The sequence below is a fragment of the Notolabrus celidotus genome, chromosome 19 (genome assembly GCF_009762535.1).
Source record: "Notolabrus celidotus isolate fNotCel1 chromosome 19, fNotCel1.pri, whole genome shotgun sequence".
NCBI classification, from domain to species: Eukaryota; Metazoa; Chordata; class Actinopteri; order Labriformes; family Labridae; genus Notolabrus; species Notolabrus celidotus.
This window is the reverse complement of record NC_048290.1, coordinates 8,820,357-8,837,933: the sequence shown is the minus strand read 5'-3', so window position 1 is coordinate 8,837,933 and position 17,577 is coordinate 8,820,357. Positions and strand designations below refer to the sequence as shown.

Genomic DNA, 17,577 nt, shown 5'->3' with positions numbered 1-17,577 from the left:
TAAAAACTGTGCTTTAAAAAGTCTGTAGACTCTTAGGGATAATGTAGTCCAGATCTTACAAGTCTAGGTATTGTGGTTCTAGAGCTGGACCATTTTTGTTTTAACCATCTCCTTAACAGCAGAGTCCACTGTAATTTAGTGTATCTTTTATCAATTACTTGTATTGACCACAGTGGGAGGTGTAAAATGCATAAAATGATTAGCCTTATAAATACCAATTTCATTGTATCATCAGGAGTGGTGGGTTTTAATCCTCCTGTTATGTTGCGGGTCAAATTGACCCTTTTCAAAGTCTATATTAGGCAATATATGCCTTCCAAACCAGCTTAATGCAGCATACAATTCTGGGCAGCATGTGCTAGAAGAGGTGTCGTGTTAATTTAGCAACATCACTTCATAAGAAAATAATAATAATCAAAATGTAAAATAAAATAAACAGAAATCTATGTCATATAAAACTATTGTATTTATGTTTAGGGCTTTCCGATGTACATAAAAAAATAGTTTTAACATTCATTTTAATGAAAAATGAGTGAGTTATCCTCATTGAACCATGATCTGTGAGAATTAAAGAACACCTATGGACTAAATCTTGATTTAAATGGTTAGTAATGGAGTTAAAAGTTAGATTAAAAAAAAGTGTATGAGGATTTTTTGGGGTTCTAACACTTTTGGATAATTGAATATGCCCCGGGTCAAATTGACCCAGGAACATTATTGCTGTTCCAGAGAAACGAACATAACAGGAGGGTTAACAGCAGAATAATATTTATCCAAGTGTCTGATGTCCACTGTAATTTAGTGTAACTTTTATCAATTACTTGTATTGGCATCAGTGGGAGGTGTAAAATGATTAACCTTAGACATACCAATTTCATTGCATCATCAGGAGTGGTGGGATTCAATATAGAGACTCTAATAGATATATTAAAAAGTCTATTATATTAAATATTTCAATGCTCCACTTATTATGCAGAGAACAAGCCATTGCAGTCCTCCAGACAGCCACCAGGGGGCGATATACTGCTGCACTCATTTCAATGTTTTGGGTTTGTGCTTTATGCAAGTTGCACCGGTGCAGAGACAGCAAGTATTCTGCCCTGTTCTGTGCTTCTCGCTTGAACCCCATCGACCATCGTCGCCTCACTCTCTGAGAAGTAAGTTGAAGCATGCATATACACTGTAAGATACAATGTTGAGCCTATCTAAGGAGGAGAAGCTGCTTTATTTGCGAGTTAGCTTGCTGGTTTGCTAAGCTAACTTGCAGGGTTGAATTATTTAGCACTGGCAGCTAGCTAGCTTCGTTCATTTCATAGCAGGTGGATTTTGTTAGATTGGTGACTCGACATTTCTATTTGGGCACGTTTTGTGACGAAGATGTTTAAAATGCTGGCCTATTATTTGTGTTGTAATACCGAGTAATGGATTTAAAGTAAACAAAGCTAACCTGAAAGTGAATTATTGTTAGCTTAGCTGCTACTAGCTAGTTCTGGTGATGAAACATAAAGCGACCTGTTGTCTCGCAAGGTGCGCACTGCTTTCCAATCTGTATTTACAGAACAAAGTTTGTTTATAACACAGATAACCTGCTTAACACACTGATTATTTTATCTCTTTTCACTATGTATAAAGGTGTCTAAATATTGAGACCTCACAGCTGCTCATCTGTCAACATCACAGCATAACGGAGGAGATATAAAGCCCATAATGTTCAATCCACACATGATCCAGCAGCAGCAACAACAACAACAGCAGCAGCAGCAACAGTTTCACCAACACCTGCGGCAGCTACAGCAACTTTTCCAGCAGCAGCCCCCGCCCCCACCTCCGCCGCAGCCGCCGCCTCCGGGGCATCATGTCGCCCATCATCACCATCAGACGCCCCGGTACGTACGCCACCTCGAACCCGGGGATCAAACACGGCCCTCTGGATGAGATATGTGCATGTAGGATGAGATAGCTGAGGTGCCAAAGCAAAACGCCAATACTGTATGATGCTGAAGTCGCTGAACGTGTATGGCTGTGCAGTATTTTAATTTTAGATTGTGTGTTTTGGTAGCTCTGAGCAGGGGCGTCGTAGTGGGGGGAAAAGTGGGACTGACTACCTAGGGCCCAAGTAGGGAGGGGGGGGCCTAATGGTCCTGGAAGTTTTCTACTACGCTTTTCTTTTGTTTTGCTATAGCTGCAATAAAAAAACGAAAATTGTCTGAATAAAATAAGCAAACATTCAGAATTCCTTTCTGGACAAAAGGGGAGTCTCTGTTTATGTTTGGACCGCAGCTGTCTGTCAGCAGCAGGCAGCTCCTGGGTCACTGAGTGGACAGTGGCTGCGGAACAGACCGTGAGCCTTGATCAATCAATGTCAGGGTTCCCATGCGTCCTGGAAAACCTGGATAACAGTTGACCAGTTTTCCAGTACTGGAAAACACCTGGAAAATAGGAGAAAAGTAAAATGTCCTGGAAAATCACATATTGTCCTGGAAAATTAATCCAACATGACTGCATGCGACCTGACACGGTTAAGAAAACACATCTCCATTCATTGAAAGCTGAGTGCACACTGTGCTGGAAAAGACAGCGACACAGACCGGTCTGGCTTTTCTCCCTTACTTGGTCATAATCATGCATTCACAGAAAACGGGGGTATATTGTTTATGTTTTATGGTTAATTAACCTTGTGGGGTGCTCCTTTTGATCCAAAGAGTCTTATATTTAAGTTAAAGAGTGACCAGCGGAGTCAGGGCAGAGAGCTTGGGGGTCTGTGCCTCACAGCTTTCCCTGTAGGCTGAGAGCTCAATTACTGTACTGTAGCTAGTAGGAGTGCAAGGAGTCCTGATAGTGAAAACAAACGGAACAAAAAGAGCTGCACAGAAACTGCACGTTGTTGACATCGCCAGGCAGGAAGACAGTTTAAACTTCTTTAAATCTCTGAGAGACCTTCAAATACAGAGTGCGTCTTGTATACCGGTGTGATTTCTCAGGAGTTTACGGTAACTCAAATAAACATTTTTATTTGAATGTGACATTTGCTTTGTTTTATATCGACCACTTTGCTGGATGAATATGATAAAGCAGGTTTATTTTGAGTTAGAGTTGAGTTGAGAAACATTTGTGGTCATTTTTGTCATTCAGTTTTATTGAGGTCAATTTATGCTCTGATCCTCTGATTATTATTATTATATATTTATTTCAGTAAGACAGCTTCCAGATACCTTTGCTGGCGCTTTTCTTTTTTACTTAGCTAATTTTATATTTTTTGAGAAAAGAGAAAGCTGAGATGAGAGTTGCCTATAATTTTTACTTGGTTATTTAGGAACTAAATTTAGACTGTCATACCAGCTTGATCATCGCTGAAAATGTCCTGGAAAAGGATCTCTGGAAAAGAGTGGGAACCCTGAATGTGGATGTGTGATTGCTAAGTTAGAAATGCATATACAATGGGCTATATGTGTGATTTAAGCAGCTGTCTATGCGTAAAAACGCATCATTTAGCATCAAGTGTGGCTGAATCTGATTGAAAGTAAACAGTAGGTTTTTGGAGTTTTATTTGACTTCATGAAGTTAGATTATACTAAATAATGCTCCCTTGTTGTTATTCAACAAGTCATTTGGCTTCAAATAATCTTGTTTAAAGACATGGACAGTCTGAAGGGTCAATATTGTGCAGTTACATTTGGAGAAATTGTAAAAAAAAATTAAAAAAAATAAAGTAATATTGATATGTAGCTTTTGTTTAATGCAAATAAACCAGTATCATAGTAGCATGTTATGTTTTGTAGGGTTGGCCGTGGTAGGATATCTTTTCAGGGGGCCCAGAATTCCTGGCAACGCCCCCTGGCTCTGATGGTTGTGATTATATTCTAAAAATCATAAAGATGCTTAACTAAAAAAAAACATTTTTTTGTCTTGATCACATACTCATTCATGTCATCTGAACATTAAAAGCTCATCTCTCTTCTCTTTCTGTTATCTATCCTGCTCAAAGGCAGGATGGTTGAATCACAGGTTAAAAATAACATGTAATTTTACTTGTTATCTTTTCTTATTGCATCTTAATCTACATAGATACACAAGATGAAGGTACATTGTTTATTTTAAGAAAGACTGGTTGCTCCTAGACATTTGGTCATTTTTGTTTTTAACTTTATTCCTATTGTAACATATGTTCTCTTTAACAAACTCAAGTTTTCTGATCAATTGGACTTCACATCTTAATGTAACGAGTTAAACCTTTAATCTGTAATGACTGTTTTCCAACATTAGTTTTCAGGAGCTTATGGAGAAATGCCTTGTGATTATGACCTGTGAAAAGAGTGTGAGCCAAAGCCGGGTCAGAACACGAGCTAGGGTGGAAAAAAAAAAAAGATTACTTGAATCTTTGTAATCAAGGAAAAATGTCATGCTCAGCTTCTTTTTGTATTTGGAAGGAGAACTTGTTTACAGGCATTTTTCATTATATTCTTCAGCAGTGTAGGAAAATAATTTAACAGATGTGTGTGAAAATATGTCTCGGCTCAAACCAAAGCTAACTACTTCGCTCTGGTTCATATTTTTACTCAGACTAATATGATGTTATTTTAATCAATCAATCTTTATTTGTATAGCTCCAAATCACAACAAATGTTATCTCAAGACGCTTTTACAAACATAGCAGGTCTAGACCGTACTCTATGTTACATTGTTAACAGAGACCCAACACCAAGACAGGATAAGACTCAGTCTTATCTCATCTTAATCCACCATGAGCATCGCACCTCGCAGTATTTAGCTAAATACAGCTGCGAGGAAAAACTTCCTTTTAACAGGCAGAAACCTTGAGCAGAACCAGACTAATGTCTTTTAAAAATAAATGTTACATGTTTGCATTTTATTATTTTGCACAGGGCTATGCCAGTTGCTCCCCAGAATGCCCAATCTCAAAGGATGGTCAACCTATGCCAGACCACCCAGACCACCATCATCGCCCCGAATCCCATGCTGCAGGGTGCCCTGCTGATGCAGCAGATGCAGGGTAAGGCTTAGATTAACCTGTAACGAAAGCCGCATCTGGAAAAGGACAAGAAAATCCCATGTCCTTTTTACAACTTCTCTTATTTCCCCTAACCTATGTGTCTTCTTTTATTCAGGTAAAATGCGCGGCTTCGGGATGGGTGGGCAGCAGTTCCGTCAGTTCTTCGCAGCTGGGGCTCGGTCCTCTCTGCTCGGTCCGGTTCCAATGGGCATGGCCATCAAGACCCCCATGATGGGCTTCCCAGGCGCTCGGATGTTCCATCCGCATGCCCGCTACCACAATAACACCACAACAGCCTCCTCCTCATCTTCGTCCTCCTCCTCCTTCTCCTCCACCACAGCCACAGTAATTACAACATTCTAATGACTTTAATCACAGGCTTTCAGTCCATGTCTTCACACCACATTAGGCTTCAGCTGTTTGTAGGGCTGACCATATTGTGCTCTAATGGAGGCCGTAGAAACATCACAGAGAGTTATTTTAATGTAAACTAGATCTGCCTGTGCTAGCTAGGATACGGTCTCAGCTTCAGAGTGAGTATTTACTATTTATTTCAGTATATGATATACTGATTTCTTTAAGTTTTTAGCACGAAGCAATGAATTCAAATATGCGGCATTGAGTCCTGGAGTTCATTAAAGGCCTTTATAACTTTTTCTGACGCTGTGTAACCCTGTCCAGAAAAAGTAAACACCTGACTAGTGGACAACAGAAATGACTGCAGCACACTTCCTGTGTTGTCTCTTTAGGGCAGCTGTTGGTTGTAGAGTTAATCAGACTTCAGGGTGGGTCATGTTGTCATGATTTAATACGCTCTTATTGAATAAACCAAAAATATAAAGATCAGTTTTCTTTTATAACATCCAAAAAAATATTTAAAGCTTCTGTGAGGACCTTTCTGTTTTTGTTGATTTTGGCGTCCCCTGTGGACAAAACTTTTACACCTTTGCTGATGTCGTCCTGTACGAGTCTGAGTCCTCTTTGCTGACAAAAATCTCATCCTGCCCTCTTTTAGCAGTGAAATATATCACTCATCATGAATATCTGCTCTGAAAAAAGTAAAATATGGCTACATCAATGTGCTTTAAATCCTCTCGTCTGACGCCTACCCCTCGCAGCAGTTGCAGGCATTAAAAATCACAATTTAGAAATGGCCAGTCTAGTTTTTCATGGCCTTGTTTGCTTTTTTAGGTCATTAAGGGGCATCACTGTTACTTTCAATCTGTTTCATAACCAGTTAAAAACTCCCTACAGGAGCTTTAAAGAAACAAAATACACTAAAGGCTTATTTTTTAATCGTACTTTCTCTTTCCTGCGCTTCTGTTAGTGTCTCATATCTGTAACTTTATCTCAGACTTAGTTGTATCGCTGTCACAGTGGATTGCTGTACTAATACTTACAACCCAGCGCTCTTTGTGTGCTGCATATTTTTAATCCTGCCGTCTGTCTCTCTGTGTAGGACACAGCTCGCCAGCCAGACAGAAAGAGAGACAGTGAGCAGATGGCAATATGCAGCTCAGAGGACCAACCAGCGACGAGCAGCACCAACGACACCAGTGAGAAGACCGAAACAGGTAAAGAGGAGAACAAACAAGCACCGAAACATGCTGACTGTCCCTTTTCTATTTTTAAAGTCAACTTAAAAATGTCCATGATCAAGTTAACACGAGGTACTTGTGCTCTAAAGGAAAGGATAAACACTAGCATCCTGTTACACCCTCTTTCCAATATTTATGCTCTTCTGATTGGTCAAATAATCTACCACACATACGTGTCCCCAGAGACCAAAGTATGAAGATAGATGAGCAGCAAGAGCCAAAATATTACCAGTTGGAACCTCTTTTTACTGGTGTTTTACTATTTTCCTCAAAATAGTCTGTAGAGAGATGTTAGGAAGAAGACTGGGAAGGCATAGCCAGAGCAACTGAACTTCCCCCACTCCCCCTTAATAATGAGGGAAGAGTGAAGAGTGTGTTCAACTTCAAAAAGTTCAATGATGAGCATTTGATTGTGGATAAAATTTTCCTTCCTCAATGCCCACTTTGGCTTTGCCTTTTTTTTGGCAGATGGTGCAGTGGGAGGAGCAGATGGATCCACTCAGCCATCTGAGGAGCAACTTGAAGAGCCTGCAGTGAAGAAGCAGAGGACAGAAGGGTAGAGACAACCTTTATTTTTCTTTGAAGAATGCAGTTGTGCTAGAAACCATGAGCTGATGTTGTATCGTCTGTATTGGTATAAAAAAAAACTCACAAAAAAGCAGAAATCCATCACCTTTGTTAACTTCTGTTGTGTCTCTCTCAGGTCAGAGGAGCCTAAAGGACAATGTGTGGTTGAAACTGTTACCATTCCTGATACAGACGGGGATGTTCTGTCTTCAGAGTGTAACAGCAACACAGACGACAGCCAGCCTGGAGGTAAAAGTATCAGAAATGTAGAGTGCATGCTTTCTTTATCTAAATAATGAGGATATGTGTTGAATGAAAGCATTCTTCTTTTGGCCCAGACTGCATCCTTCTGGAGGAAGGAGGCTCCATAGGAGGATCAGATATTATTGATGGGTTGGAGGAGAGCAGAGCTGCTGAGGTGAGGTCGTTAGACAAAATAACACAAACTCTAAATGATGGCTGTTTATGAAAGAACTCAAACTAACATGGCTGATTGCTGATCATCTCTTTCATTTCACCCTCCTGTTAGAAGCATATCTCTGTCCTGGCTCAGGTGGCCAGCTGTTTGTCAGCACCACCCCCTTCTGTGAGGCTGTGCGAAGACGACCAGCAGGTGGATCTACCCGCGGAGGGGGGCAAAGATGCTCCTTCGGCTTCACCGGACAACCAAGAAGAAGGAGAGGAAGGTGTCGCGGACGGGGCCAACAAGTTCTACTGCTACCTCTGCGGCATTACCTGCCACAACCAGCAAGTAGGTTGAACGTGCACACTCATCACCAGATGTATCTGCAGGCAGAATGATGTCTCCTTGGATAAAATGTTACTTTAATTTTAAACTTTCTTCTTTCTTTGATTTTGCTTTATTCGTGCAGAACTTCAGGAGTCACATGAACAGTATGTCCCACCAGCAGAGGATGATGGAGATCCAGCATATGAGCAATGCTTGCCTGGTCACCCTGTTGCCACGCGTGCACGAGTCTCTACAGGGAGCAATCAAAGATGGGTCCGTTTAAAACACTCTGAACAAGCACGCTACTTTGAGTTACAAATGAGAGGTGTTTTCAAAAAGACAAAACTGTCCTCATGTATCTTGATGATATTGTTTCATTTGCAGAGAGAAGAAAGCGGACAAGAAGCACTGGTGTGCCACCTGTCACATCCACTTCACCAGTAGTATCACAGACCACCGTCGCACCAAGGAGCACAAAGTAATCAGCGATGTTAATGTAATGCATGGCTGAAACTGCTGTAAAGGAATTAAAAGTAACAACCTGCTGTCACTCCATCTCTCCTCAGCTGGCTTGCAGAGCAGCCGTCTCCTCCTGCACGGTCTGCAAGAAACACTTCAGGACCTCCCAGATCTTTGTGGAGCACTTGCAGTCCCAGGAGCACCGACAGAAAGTGGAGAAGGTATCTGTTATTTTTCCTTCGTATATAGAGGAACATTTCAACTAGAAGGATTGATTAAGGTAGTAACTGTAAGTGCTGCTGTTCTTCAGCTGGAGGAGCAGGAGGGTTGTGAGGCATTGGGCAACTTGACCGCAAAGGACACAGACGGCTTCGTTTTAGACGAGGTGGAAGGCAGTGAGGTGGAGGAGGGAGAGGAAGCACAGAGGGATGAAGGAGACCAAGACGGCTCTGAGCAACAGGTGATTTGCATGTTATTTGTTTTTGTCTGTGGTTTCCCCAAATAAGACAATAGACGGTATTTACATTTAAACAGCAGGTAAGCTTCAGTTTGACTCTTTTAGATCCTAGCTCAAGTCTTTGAAGATCCAGTCAAAGTCAAGTCTCAGGCTACACTAGTGTGCGACTCAAGTCCATGTCTTAAACATAAGTGCACATCTCTTGTCACAGCACAGACACTGTAGGAACCTTCTGGGAACAATTACCAACTTGCAGTGTAGCTTGGACTTAGTCAGTTATTTGTTGTTTACAGTGTAATTAGCAACCTCAGAAGCGACAGTAATGTCAGATCAAAAGCAAAGCAAAGGAAATTTCCCCCTGCAGATATGTCTGCAAAATAAATGCCATCATCTCTCGGTTCATAATATCCCCAAGAGTATTGCCTCTTTATCTTTTTCTGGTGAGTCTCAGTTTCCCTGTAAATACTAAGTTACACAGAGGCTTCACTCTGGCGTTTTCCAGCGATTGTGAATCCAAATAGAAACCAGTTTCTTAAGGTCGTCCTCGAGAAGAAAACAACTTCTAAGATGTTAATTTGTTGGATGAAGGTGGGAATGATAATCTGTGATGCTTTCAATGAAGTCTGGAAATCTTAACACTGATTGGATATTGCGACACAGCATCAAGCTAATTTGATGAAATTGGAAAATTAGAAATCTGTTCATGTAGATAAGTAGTTCACTATCAGATTGTTGCCTGTAAGAACCAAGATGTCAGAAGTGTAGACCGTGTTCAACCTTCTAGTTCATGAATGGCCAAAACTTTGTGGACTACAAACGTGCAGCAAACGCAATCCAGTGCACGTCTTTTGTTGATGTCCAGACCGTTTGCCCTCAGATTCTACATTCTTATTTAGATTTTGTAAATATACATTACCTCCCAGATATTGAAGCAATAAGTGGATGTCAAGAAAGAGGGGGAAGTATTACAAACACTATAAGAAGCTGAAGGTTGGTGCATTTCTTCATCTCTCTTCTTTTGGCTTCCTGGTGCAGGATGGCTGGTCCTCCCTGAAAGAAGTGACTCTGAAGAAGATGTCCAGGGATGAGCAGTATGACCCTGAGACAGTCTACGGTGAGTGACTGTATATGCAAAAGACACATGTTCTGATAACATCCAGTATCACTGCATGAGATTACATTTGGATGAATTTTTGGATGTACTCTACCTGCAGGGTCCAGTTTCTTTGTCCCAGTCGCAGGTTTCATCTGCAGACTGTGCAACAAGTTTTACAACTTTGAGTCATCTGCTCTGCACAGCCACTGCAAATCACTGACGCACTTTGAGAACCTCAAGGTTGGTTACCGATGACTTTACTCAACTACATTGTCTGTTGGCAAAATAAAATTGCTGCAGTGTTAACATACTCTTCATGCTTTCTCCTCTCCCCTCAGAGACACAAAGAATATCTGAGCGATAAGTGTGAAGCTACTGAATCTTCCATAGAATCTCTCCTTGCTGCAGACAGCCTAATGCCAGAAGCAGAGAGCACCACGCACTGTTTGGATGAAGATTCCCTTTTGGAGGACTCTGGTTCATTGACAGATTTAGACTCAAATCAGCCTACTGTTAAACTCACAGAGGAGCCGAAAATCCAGCAACATGAGGAGCGAGTGAGTCGCAGCCCCACCTCCCAAGACGTCATCCCCACCTCACAAGACGTCATCCCCACCTCCCAAGACGTCATCCCCACCTCCCAAGACGTCATCCCCACCTCCCAAGACGTCATCCCCGCCTCACAAGAGGTCATCCCCACCTCCCAAGACGTCATCCCCACCTCCCAAGACATCATCCCCACCTCCCAAGACGTCATCCCCACCTCCCAAGACGTCATCCCCGCCTCCCAAGACGTCATCCCCGCCTCCCAAGACGTCATCCCCGCCTCCCAAGACGTCATCCCCGCCTCACAAGACGCCATCCCCACCTCCCAAGACGTCATCCCCACCTCACAAGACGCCATCCCCACCTCAGTGACCAGCACAGGCAGCACAGACCAAGAACTCAGCCTTCCCTGCGAGGAGGAAGAGGCAGCTTCACAGCAGGACTCTGTAGCTCAAGGGAGTTCAGCAGAGTGTAAAGAGGAGGCAGATGTAGAATCAGCCCCTGCTGCCGCTGATGAAGAGGTGGAGGAGATGGGAGCCGCTGCTGCTGCTGACACAGGCAAAAAGACCGGCACAAGGAAGGCAAAAAACAAACGCAAGTCAGGGAGGGCAAACAGACGCTGAGAGCTGTAGAAAAGGAGGGAACCAGGTACAGTAAAACACCTTTGGTCAGGATGTGTCCGTCTGTGAAGAGGTGCTTTCATTAAGTAGAGACCAAGAACCCTAACAGTACTGCCTCTTTCCGTGTCTGGGAGTCTAGACTGAACACACACAAATAAATCAGGAGTTTGATGCTAAATCATAGTGGAACATGGGTTCTTGTGAGAGTACCTCTCTCAGGGTGGGTAGATGACACCTCACAGCTTTCACATACAGAAAAAATCAATGAACGTAGAGAAGTAACACTGATTCCTTGCTAGAGAATGACATTCCAAGCTACAGCATCACCTTTAGATCCCACCATCAAGATGCCCTTTCTTTACTTATGTTGCCTGAAATGGAATTAAAGCCCCTTGTATTAGTTGCCTAGAAGTTTAAACCCTTAAATGAACACACAAGGTATTCCCTGGTTACCCGACTTCAAAAAATATAGTCCAAGCAGGACCTGACTGCAGAGAGTAATTCAGATTAATAAATGAGAGAGCTGCAAAACATGGAATTAAAAAGTGGATACAAGCAAGATGCTCCCCAGAGGATAAACCCCTCAAATGTTAGACCTGCCCTCCAGCACCACCAATGAGGTTGAAAATAGGATTCCATTAAATTGCTGATGAAAAATGTTTCACAGTCATGTCCCCCTCAGGATATATTCCCTCTAATTTCCATGTGGCACCATCACAAAATTAATTATGACCCTGCTAGCTTCAGCTTCACTTTGTTTAACGCCTACTTGCCAATAACAAAGGTGATGTTTCTGCATACAGCTGCAGACTCTGTAGGGTGGATGAAACTTGATTTTGGTAACACGTGTGCCGGCTCAGCATACTCAGTATTTTATTGAATTTTATTTTATGGAATTTCCAAAAAGTTGCTTATCACTCCCAGAGGCACATATTCTCATCAGACGAGAGCCGATGTTATGAGTTCTGTGTTTGGTAAACATTGTGGAGGAATAAACCCGTGACATCATCAGGGTGATATAAGGACAAAGCCCGGTGCATAGCCTCACAAAGCTGCTACCAAATGCAAACATGGTGCGACACCACACATAAACCTACTGACGGATTCAAAACATAGAAGCTGTATGCAAATTTGATTCATGGAGTATTTTATAAGAGCTGAGCATTATTTAAGCATGAGGGACTAAGAGGAATTATGACGTTTTTTGTGTGTTTTTTTTTTTAAGGTCAGCCCTCATCATAGTGAATGTAATTTCTTCTCATCCCTAAAAAGTGTCCAGTGAATCCTCCCACCACTGCTCTCTAAGGCCTGTTAATGATCTTAAATTCCCACCTCACAGGAGGTGAAGATCGCTCCCTTCATATAATCGATGGCGGAGACGTTTTTGACATTTCTAACCATGTAGCAAATGCTTCTAGCGACCTGAAATGTAGAATTTAACCACATTTAGTGTTTGAGCAGGTGGAAACTTCTGTTTTAAAAAGTGTTAAAGTGGTACTTGAGTGGCTTGCGTGTTGAGAAATGCTGACTCATTATACTGATCTGAGCTTTGTTCAGGGCATTTTATCATAACATCATTTTTGTTTGCATTATTATGATTTTTTGGACATTCTGGGTTGACGTTGATATCTTGTTCAGGGTGAAGCGATCTCTGGCCTTCTCACTGAAACAGACCTGCACATTTTCAATCGCCCACTACTGGCAATAATTTGATGAAGAAGTGATGACACAGATGTGAAGAGATGTAAAGTAGTTGGCTACACGTGAAACAAAGGAATAAATGAACACTTTGTATATCTACAAAACAAAGTCATATGAAAAGAACGCTTCAGAGGAACTCTGAAGCTAGCTCCATCAATAAGGTGTTTCTGCTAACCAGACTGAAGTCCAGTCTTCTAGCAGTCTCTATATTTACAAACGGCTGCACTCTTATCAGCATTTTCTCTTAGTTTTAAACTTTAAACTTTGTCAGTGAAGGAATGTTTATGCTGCTTGAAGATTAAAGAACTGGAAAGTTGTTTCCTGAATTCCTCTGAGGACCCAAAAGTCTGATTTTTAACTCTGAACCTGTTAAAATTATGCCTGCATTTAGGGGGAAAGGGTCCATGAACTTTCAGTGCTGTTATAGTCATTAGCTGCTCCTTTCCTTTTAATTAATGGATGGCTGGATGGATAAAATCACAGCTGGAGTAATAAAAGGAGGATGAATTTAATGTTGCAAATTATCTTTGTGAATCTGATTTTAAGCACCAGTTACTTCAAGCAGATATCCCAGTTTTAAATAATGACAAGTGTTAAACTCTCGGTCCTCATTTCATTTGTCACAAGGCGTACGTTTTCATGACTAGTCTTCTGCTCTGGAAACATTTCATCCTCTGTTTTTGGGGAAGGATATTTTAAACCCACATGGCTGGTTTGGTGACACATGTAGCAGCTCTTGTAGTCATGATGGAGATTGTCACATGATCGACGCCATGTTCTGTCTGAAGGAAAAAGACATGATGGAAAAAAAAAAAAAAGTACCTTTGAGATCTGAAACAGCAGGAAGCGGAGGAAGAGGAAATGAGGTGTAAAATATAATTTCAAACAAAGCTGTATGTTTCTTATCGTATTTTTATTCAGCTACTGACAAAATTGAGAAGAACAAACAGTGATGTTTTCTAACTGCTGGAAGTTTAATGTATTTTTGGATGTTTGTTTTCTGTTTGAGGGTCATTTTAATTTATATTAAAATGTCTGGTAATTCCCACTCTTTGTTGACTCCTTTTTTTTTTTTAACAGTACTCAGTAACATTATTGAACACATTTCAGACTGCATCACTTCAGGTTATCATAACCACAATTGAACAATGAGCAAAGATTTCAGTCATGCTGCAGATAATTTTAAGTAGCACACATCTGGAATGTTACTTTTTTACATATTGGGAGAAATAAGACATAAATTCACACTTTTAAGACTTTAACAAGCTGAATATCAACACTACACAGAGGTTTCACTTTGATCCCTATTTCAAGTCAAATACCCAGACAGGACTTGTGAAAGGATTCTGAAAAAATCCAAGCATGATCTTGTAGTTTGAGCTGCTTAAATCAGAGTCTTTGGTGTCTTATCAGCTTCTTGAACATTTTCAAGCGTAATCCTGACTTAAACATTTGTTTTCAGGATGCCAAAGTTGGATCATCACACCAATGTCTCAAGATCTCAACAAATGTGATCAAGGTTTTAGCGCCAGGTGGTTTTTATACAGACCTGCTAGGTGTCAACTAAGTCCAATCTACTGAGGAGCCAAACACCAGCACACCACAGTTCAACGAAGGAGAAAGGTAGATAAAGGTCAGAACACATATCTGCTTCAGGGGCATGTAAATGCATTCAACTCACAGATGAATCTGACAGGCATGAACTAAGCAGATCAAGAAATCATCAGAGGTCAGGAGTTAAGTCATCTTTCATAAATATTTCTAGTCCTGCATTTTGTACCACATTGTCACTCATTTGCTGTCCCCGCAGTCCGCGTCCGGGTCTCCTTTATCAGGCGAAGAGGGGTCCCCTTCTGCAGGACTTTGCTCCTCCTGGCTCTGGCTGCCCTGGAGCTGTGCCCTGAACTCAAGCCGGGCTTGCCGGTTTGACTCCATCAGTTCATGTAGTTTTCCATTAAGTGAATCATTGCGATCCTCCAGGTCATCCAGATAGGAGTTGATCTGATCTAGCATGGTGTTGATGGCTTCGTACTCTGTGGATAAGCAGCAGAGATTAGTCTTTTTTTTCTCAGGCAAAATGAAGAGCTTCTATTCTAGAATAAATATCTGAGAGTCGGGATGCAAGGATATATTGCAAGACGGTAAAAAATTGATACAAATAAGGCTCCAAGCTGACACCTGACCGCGTTTAAATGCTTATTTTTCTCAATATGAACGAGAAAACTGGACACTGAGAGTCTGAAATATGATCCTGTTCAGTTGTCCTGTTGCAGTAAATCCACATGTTGTAGTCTAAGTCTTCACTCTGTCACCCTGCGTCCACAGAGATTATTAAAAAAAAACAAACACATTTGGCATTCTTTCTTACATGGAAGACGTTCATGTTTTTTTTAATGATTAAACGATAATTGATCATTAACAATTCCAAATATCGAACACGAAAAATACTTGAATTGACATCACTAATTTAAAGAGATTTACCTTATTTGTTTTAATATTTAATACTTTCATTTGGGAATTGTTCAGTTTCCATTTCTTTTGAATTGTTCTGAAATTTCCCAACAAGGTATTTTTGTGCGGTCATTTTTAGTTTTTTGCAAGGTACTTAAAGGCCCTGTGAGGAGTTTTGAACTGGCTGAGAAACAGAATGAAAATGATACTGATGCCTCTTTATGACCTTCAATAGCAAACAAGACCATCAGCAGCAACACTGGCACCTTCTCTGGTGTCATTTTTAATGCCTGAAACCGCCCTGAGGGGGTAGGTGTCAGACCAGATGATGGACATCTTGCTTCAGAAACAGCCTTTATTTGACTGTTTTCATGGAAACTAATCACATTGCCTGGTAAAGTTGACTGTTAAAAGACAACAGGATGAGGTTTTTGTTGAAATCACTACTTTTGCATGTTTATGACAAGAGATAAGAGGTATCACTTTGTGCACAAGGGGGCGCCAGAATCGATACACACCAGAAGTTCCTCACAGCAGCTTTAAAAAAAGTGTGCAGTGGTTTTATTTGAGCTTAAAAATGAAAAAAAGATTACTTTGTTTACAAATAAATATAAGAGAAAATATATATATATTGCACCTGTCCATATCTGAGAATTGAAATAAAATAATAGTTAATCAAATTTTGAGTTTTCTTGAAAATCGTTAGAGAATCGTGAGTGAATCGCATCTGGAACCCAAAATAGGGATTAAATCGAATCGTGGGTTGAGTGAGAGACACTTCTTATGATCCTAAACTCTAAATGTATCAGTTCATGTTTAATGTCTAGTACAGACAGCAGAGCATGTCCCAACTTTAATCAGAGGCCTGCAACAGAATTGTTTTGTATACCTGAGTTGTATACCTTTTAACCTTAAAACAATTAAAATAATTTGAAAGCTAATTTGACTGTCATATAAAAGAGTAAAAATTGAAATCTAACATTGCTTTTTGAAAGGGTTAAAAAGCTTGATTCTCTTCTAATTTTGACAGAACTAGACTGATCCCTCTCATTTGAGGGTTTAAAGTCAAACTTGAGTGTCATGTTAATGAGACTACATATGCAAATATCATAAAAGGGTATAAAAGTCAAAAGGTTGGTTTCATTTGCTTGGATTTCAGATCTCAGTGAGAACTGTCATGATCAAGCACGTGACACCACCTCAAGTTGTAGTTCTGCACTCAGTTGACACTACAGCCTCCAGCAGAACAACCCCCTACCCCCTCTGCGTTAATAATGCCACTAGCATCAACACAATGAATGAAAACTTTAACTATGTACCTTCTTCGTCGCCAAAATCATCATCATCGTTGATAATTCCATCATCAGCTGAGATGTTGGGGTCTCCGTTTGGTCCAGACATTGCTTCCGTTTCTTCTGACAGCTGCGTTAGCTAGCGTCGCTATAACCTAGCTTTATTGTCCCTTGATTAGCATTAGCAAATCGACAAACAACAATTTGAAATCAACAAACTATGTGAGTTCAAACGTGTAATGTCACGTTTTTTCAGACTACTTCAATAAGTCAAGCGTTTCCAAGAGGAGACCTTCAGTAGAGCTGATTAGCTAACGTGAGCTGGAGCTGTCACAGGCAGACGTAAGATATTTGTTTACTGGACTGATGCATTGTGGGAGAAATGTGGGCGGGGCTTTTAGGTTCTTGACAAAGATTGCTTCACCTTGAGGAAGATGGCTCACTCAGTCCGTATCACCCAACTGATAGTGAAGTTAAAATGTTTACAACCCTGCACTGTAAAAACACTATGGAACATTTTTATGTCACTTCCACCAATGCCCATTTTCGACCACAAATCAGCTTTTTTTTTATTGAAGGAGTTTCCAGTATTGACCAATTGTATGGTTTTCTCAAAATAGGAACGGAGTGAGATATCTTAATAATTCTCACTATCTTTGAGTTGTCAGATTCAGACAGTCAGCTGACTTGACACACAGTAAGCACCTGACTTAAACCAATTAACGTGAATTTTTGATACTGTGTGGCCTTAAAATAATTGTCACTTACATTTGTAGTAAATGTAGAACATTGACTGGTCCTTGTAATAATATCAACTTTAATCAATGTAGTTAAATAATGCTCATTATGAATAATAATAAATAAAAATAATAATAATAATAATAATAATAATAATAAACTTCATTTACATAGCACTTTTCTAAACAGAGTTACAAAGTGCGTCACAGAAAGTAACCAATAATAACAAATATAATCCCAACCCTTTTTTTATACACATACACATATTCACATATACATATACATATGTACACACATGCACATACATATAC

The 17,577-nt window shown here is 40.6% G+C and overlaps 2 protein-coding genes across 2 annotated transcripts; one reads left to right on the top strand and one right to left on the bottom strand.

The window, feature by feature from the left end:
- The first annotated feature begins 1,015 nt into the window (after positions 1-1,015).
- ciz1a (cdkn1a interacting zinc finger protein 1a) lies at positions 1,016-13,833 on the top strand. Its single transcript, XM_034710480.1, has 16 exons — positions 1,016-1,157; positions 1,633-1,886; positions 4,884-5,011; positions 5,127-5,356; positions 6,471-6,585; positions 7,078-7,165; positions 7,313-7,425; positions 7,515-7,594; positions 7,706-7,927; positions 8,049-8,179; positions 8,291-8,384; positions 8,473-8,586; positions 8,676-8,825; positions 9,858-9,936; positions 10,037-10,158; positions 10,257-13,833. The coding sequence occupies exons 2-16, from the start codon at positions 1,708-1,710 to the stop codon at positions 11,085-11,087; spliced, it is 2,676 nt and encodes an 891-aa protein (XP_034566371.1). The 5' UTR covers positions 1,016-1,157; positions 1,633-1,707; the 3' UTR covers positions 11,088-13,833.
- Positions 13,680-16,903, bottom strand: c19h9orf16 (chromosome 19 C9orf16 homolog). Its single transcript, XM_034710483.1, has 2 exons — positions 16,556-16,903; positions 13,680-14,818 (listed from the first exon to the last, which is right to left on the bottom strand). Exons 1-2 carry the CDS (start codon positions 16,635-16,637, stop codon positions 14,577-14,579), a joined length of 324 nt encoding a protein of 107 aa, XP_034566374.1. The 5' UTR covers positions 16,638-16,903; the 3' UTR covers positions 13,680-14,576.
- Positions 16,904-17,577: the final 674 nt, after the last annotated feature.

What these genes read in the sequence shown, in the direction of transcription:
- ciz1a (XM_034710480.1), top strand. Translation starts at nt 1,708, where the DNA reads ATGTTCAATCCACACATGATCCAGCAGCAGCAACAACAACAACAGCAG. An exon ending in AAGAAGCAGAGGACAGAAGG is followed by an intron (nt 7,166 to 7,312) that starts GTAGAGACAACC and finishes TGTCTCTCTCAG; the next exon opens with GTCAGAGGAGCCTAAAGGAC. An exon ending in TGACCCTGAGACAGTCTACG is followed by an intron (nt 9,937 to 10,036) that starts GTGAGTGACTGT and finishes CTCTACCTGCAG; the next exon opens with GGTCCAGTTTCTTTGTCCCA.
- c19h9orf16 (XM_034710483.1), bottom strand. Translation starts at nt 16,637, where the DNA reads ATGTCTGGACCAAACGGAGACCCCAACATCTCAGCTGATGATGGAATT. An exon ending in TGATTTTGGCGACGAAGAAG is followed by an intron (nt 14,819 to 16,555) that starts GTACATAGTTAA and finishes GCTTATCCACAG; the next exon opens with AGTACGAAGCCATCAACACC.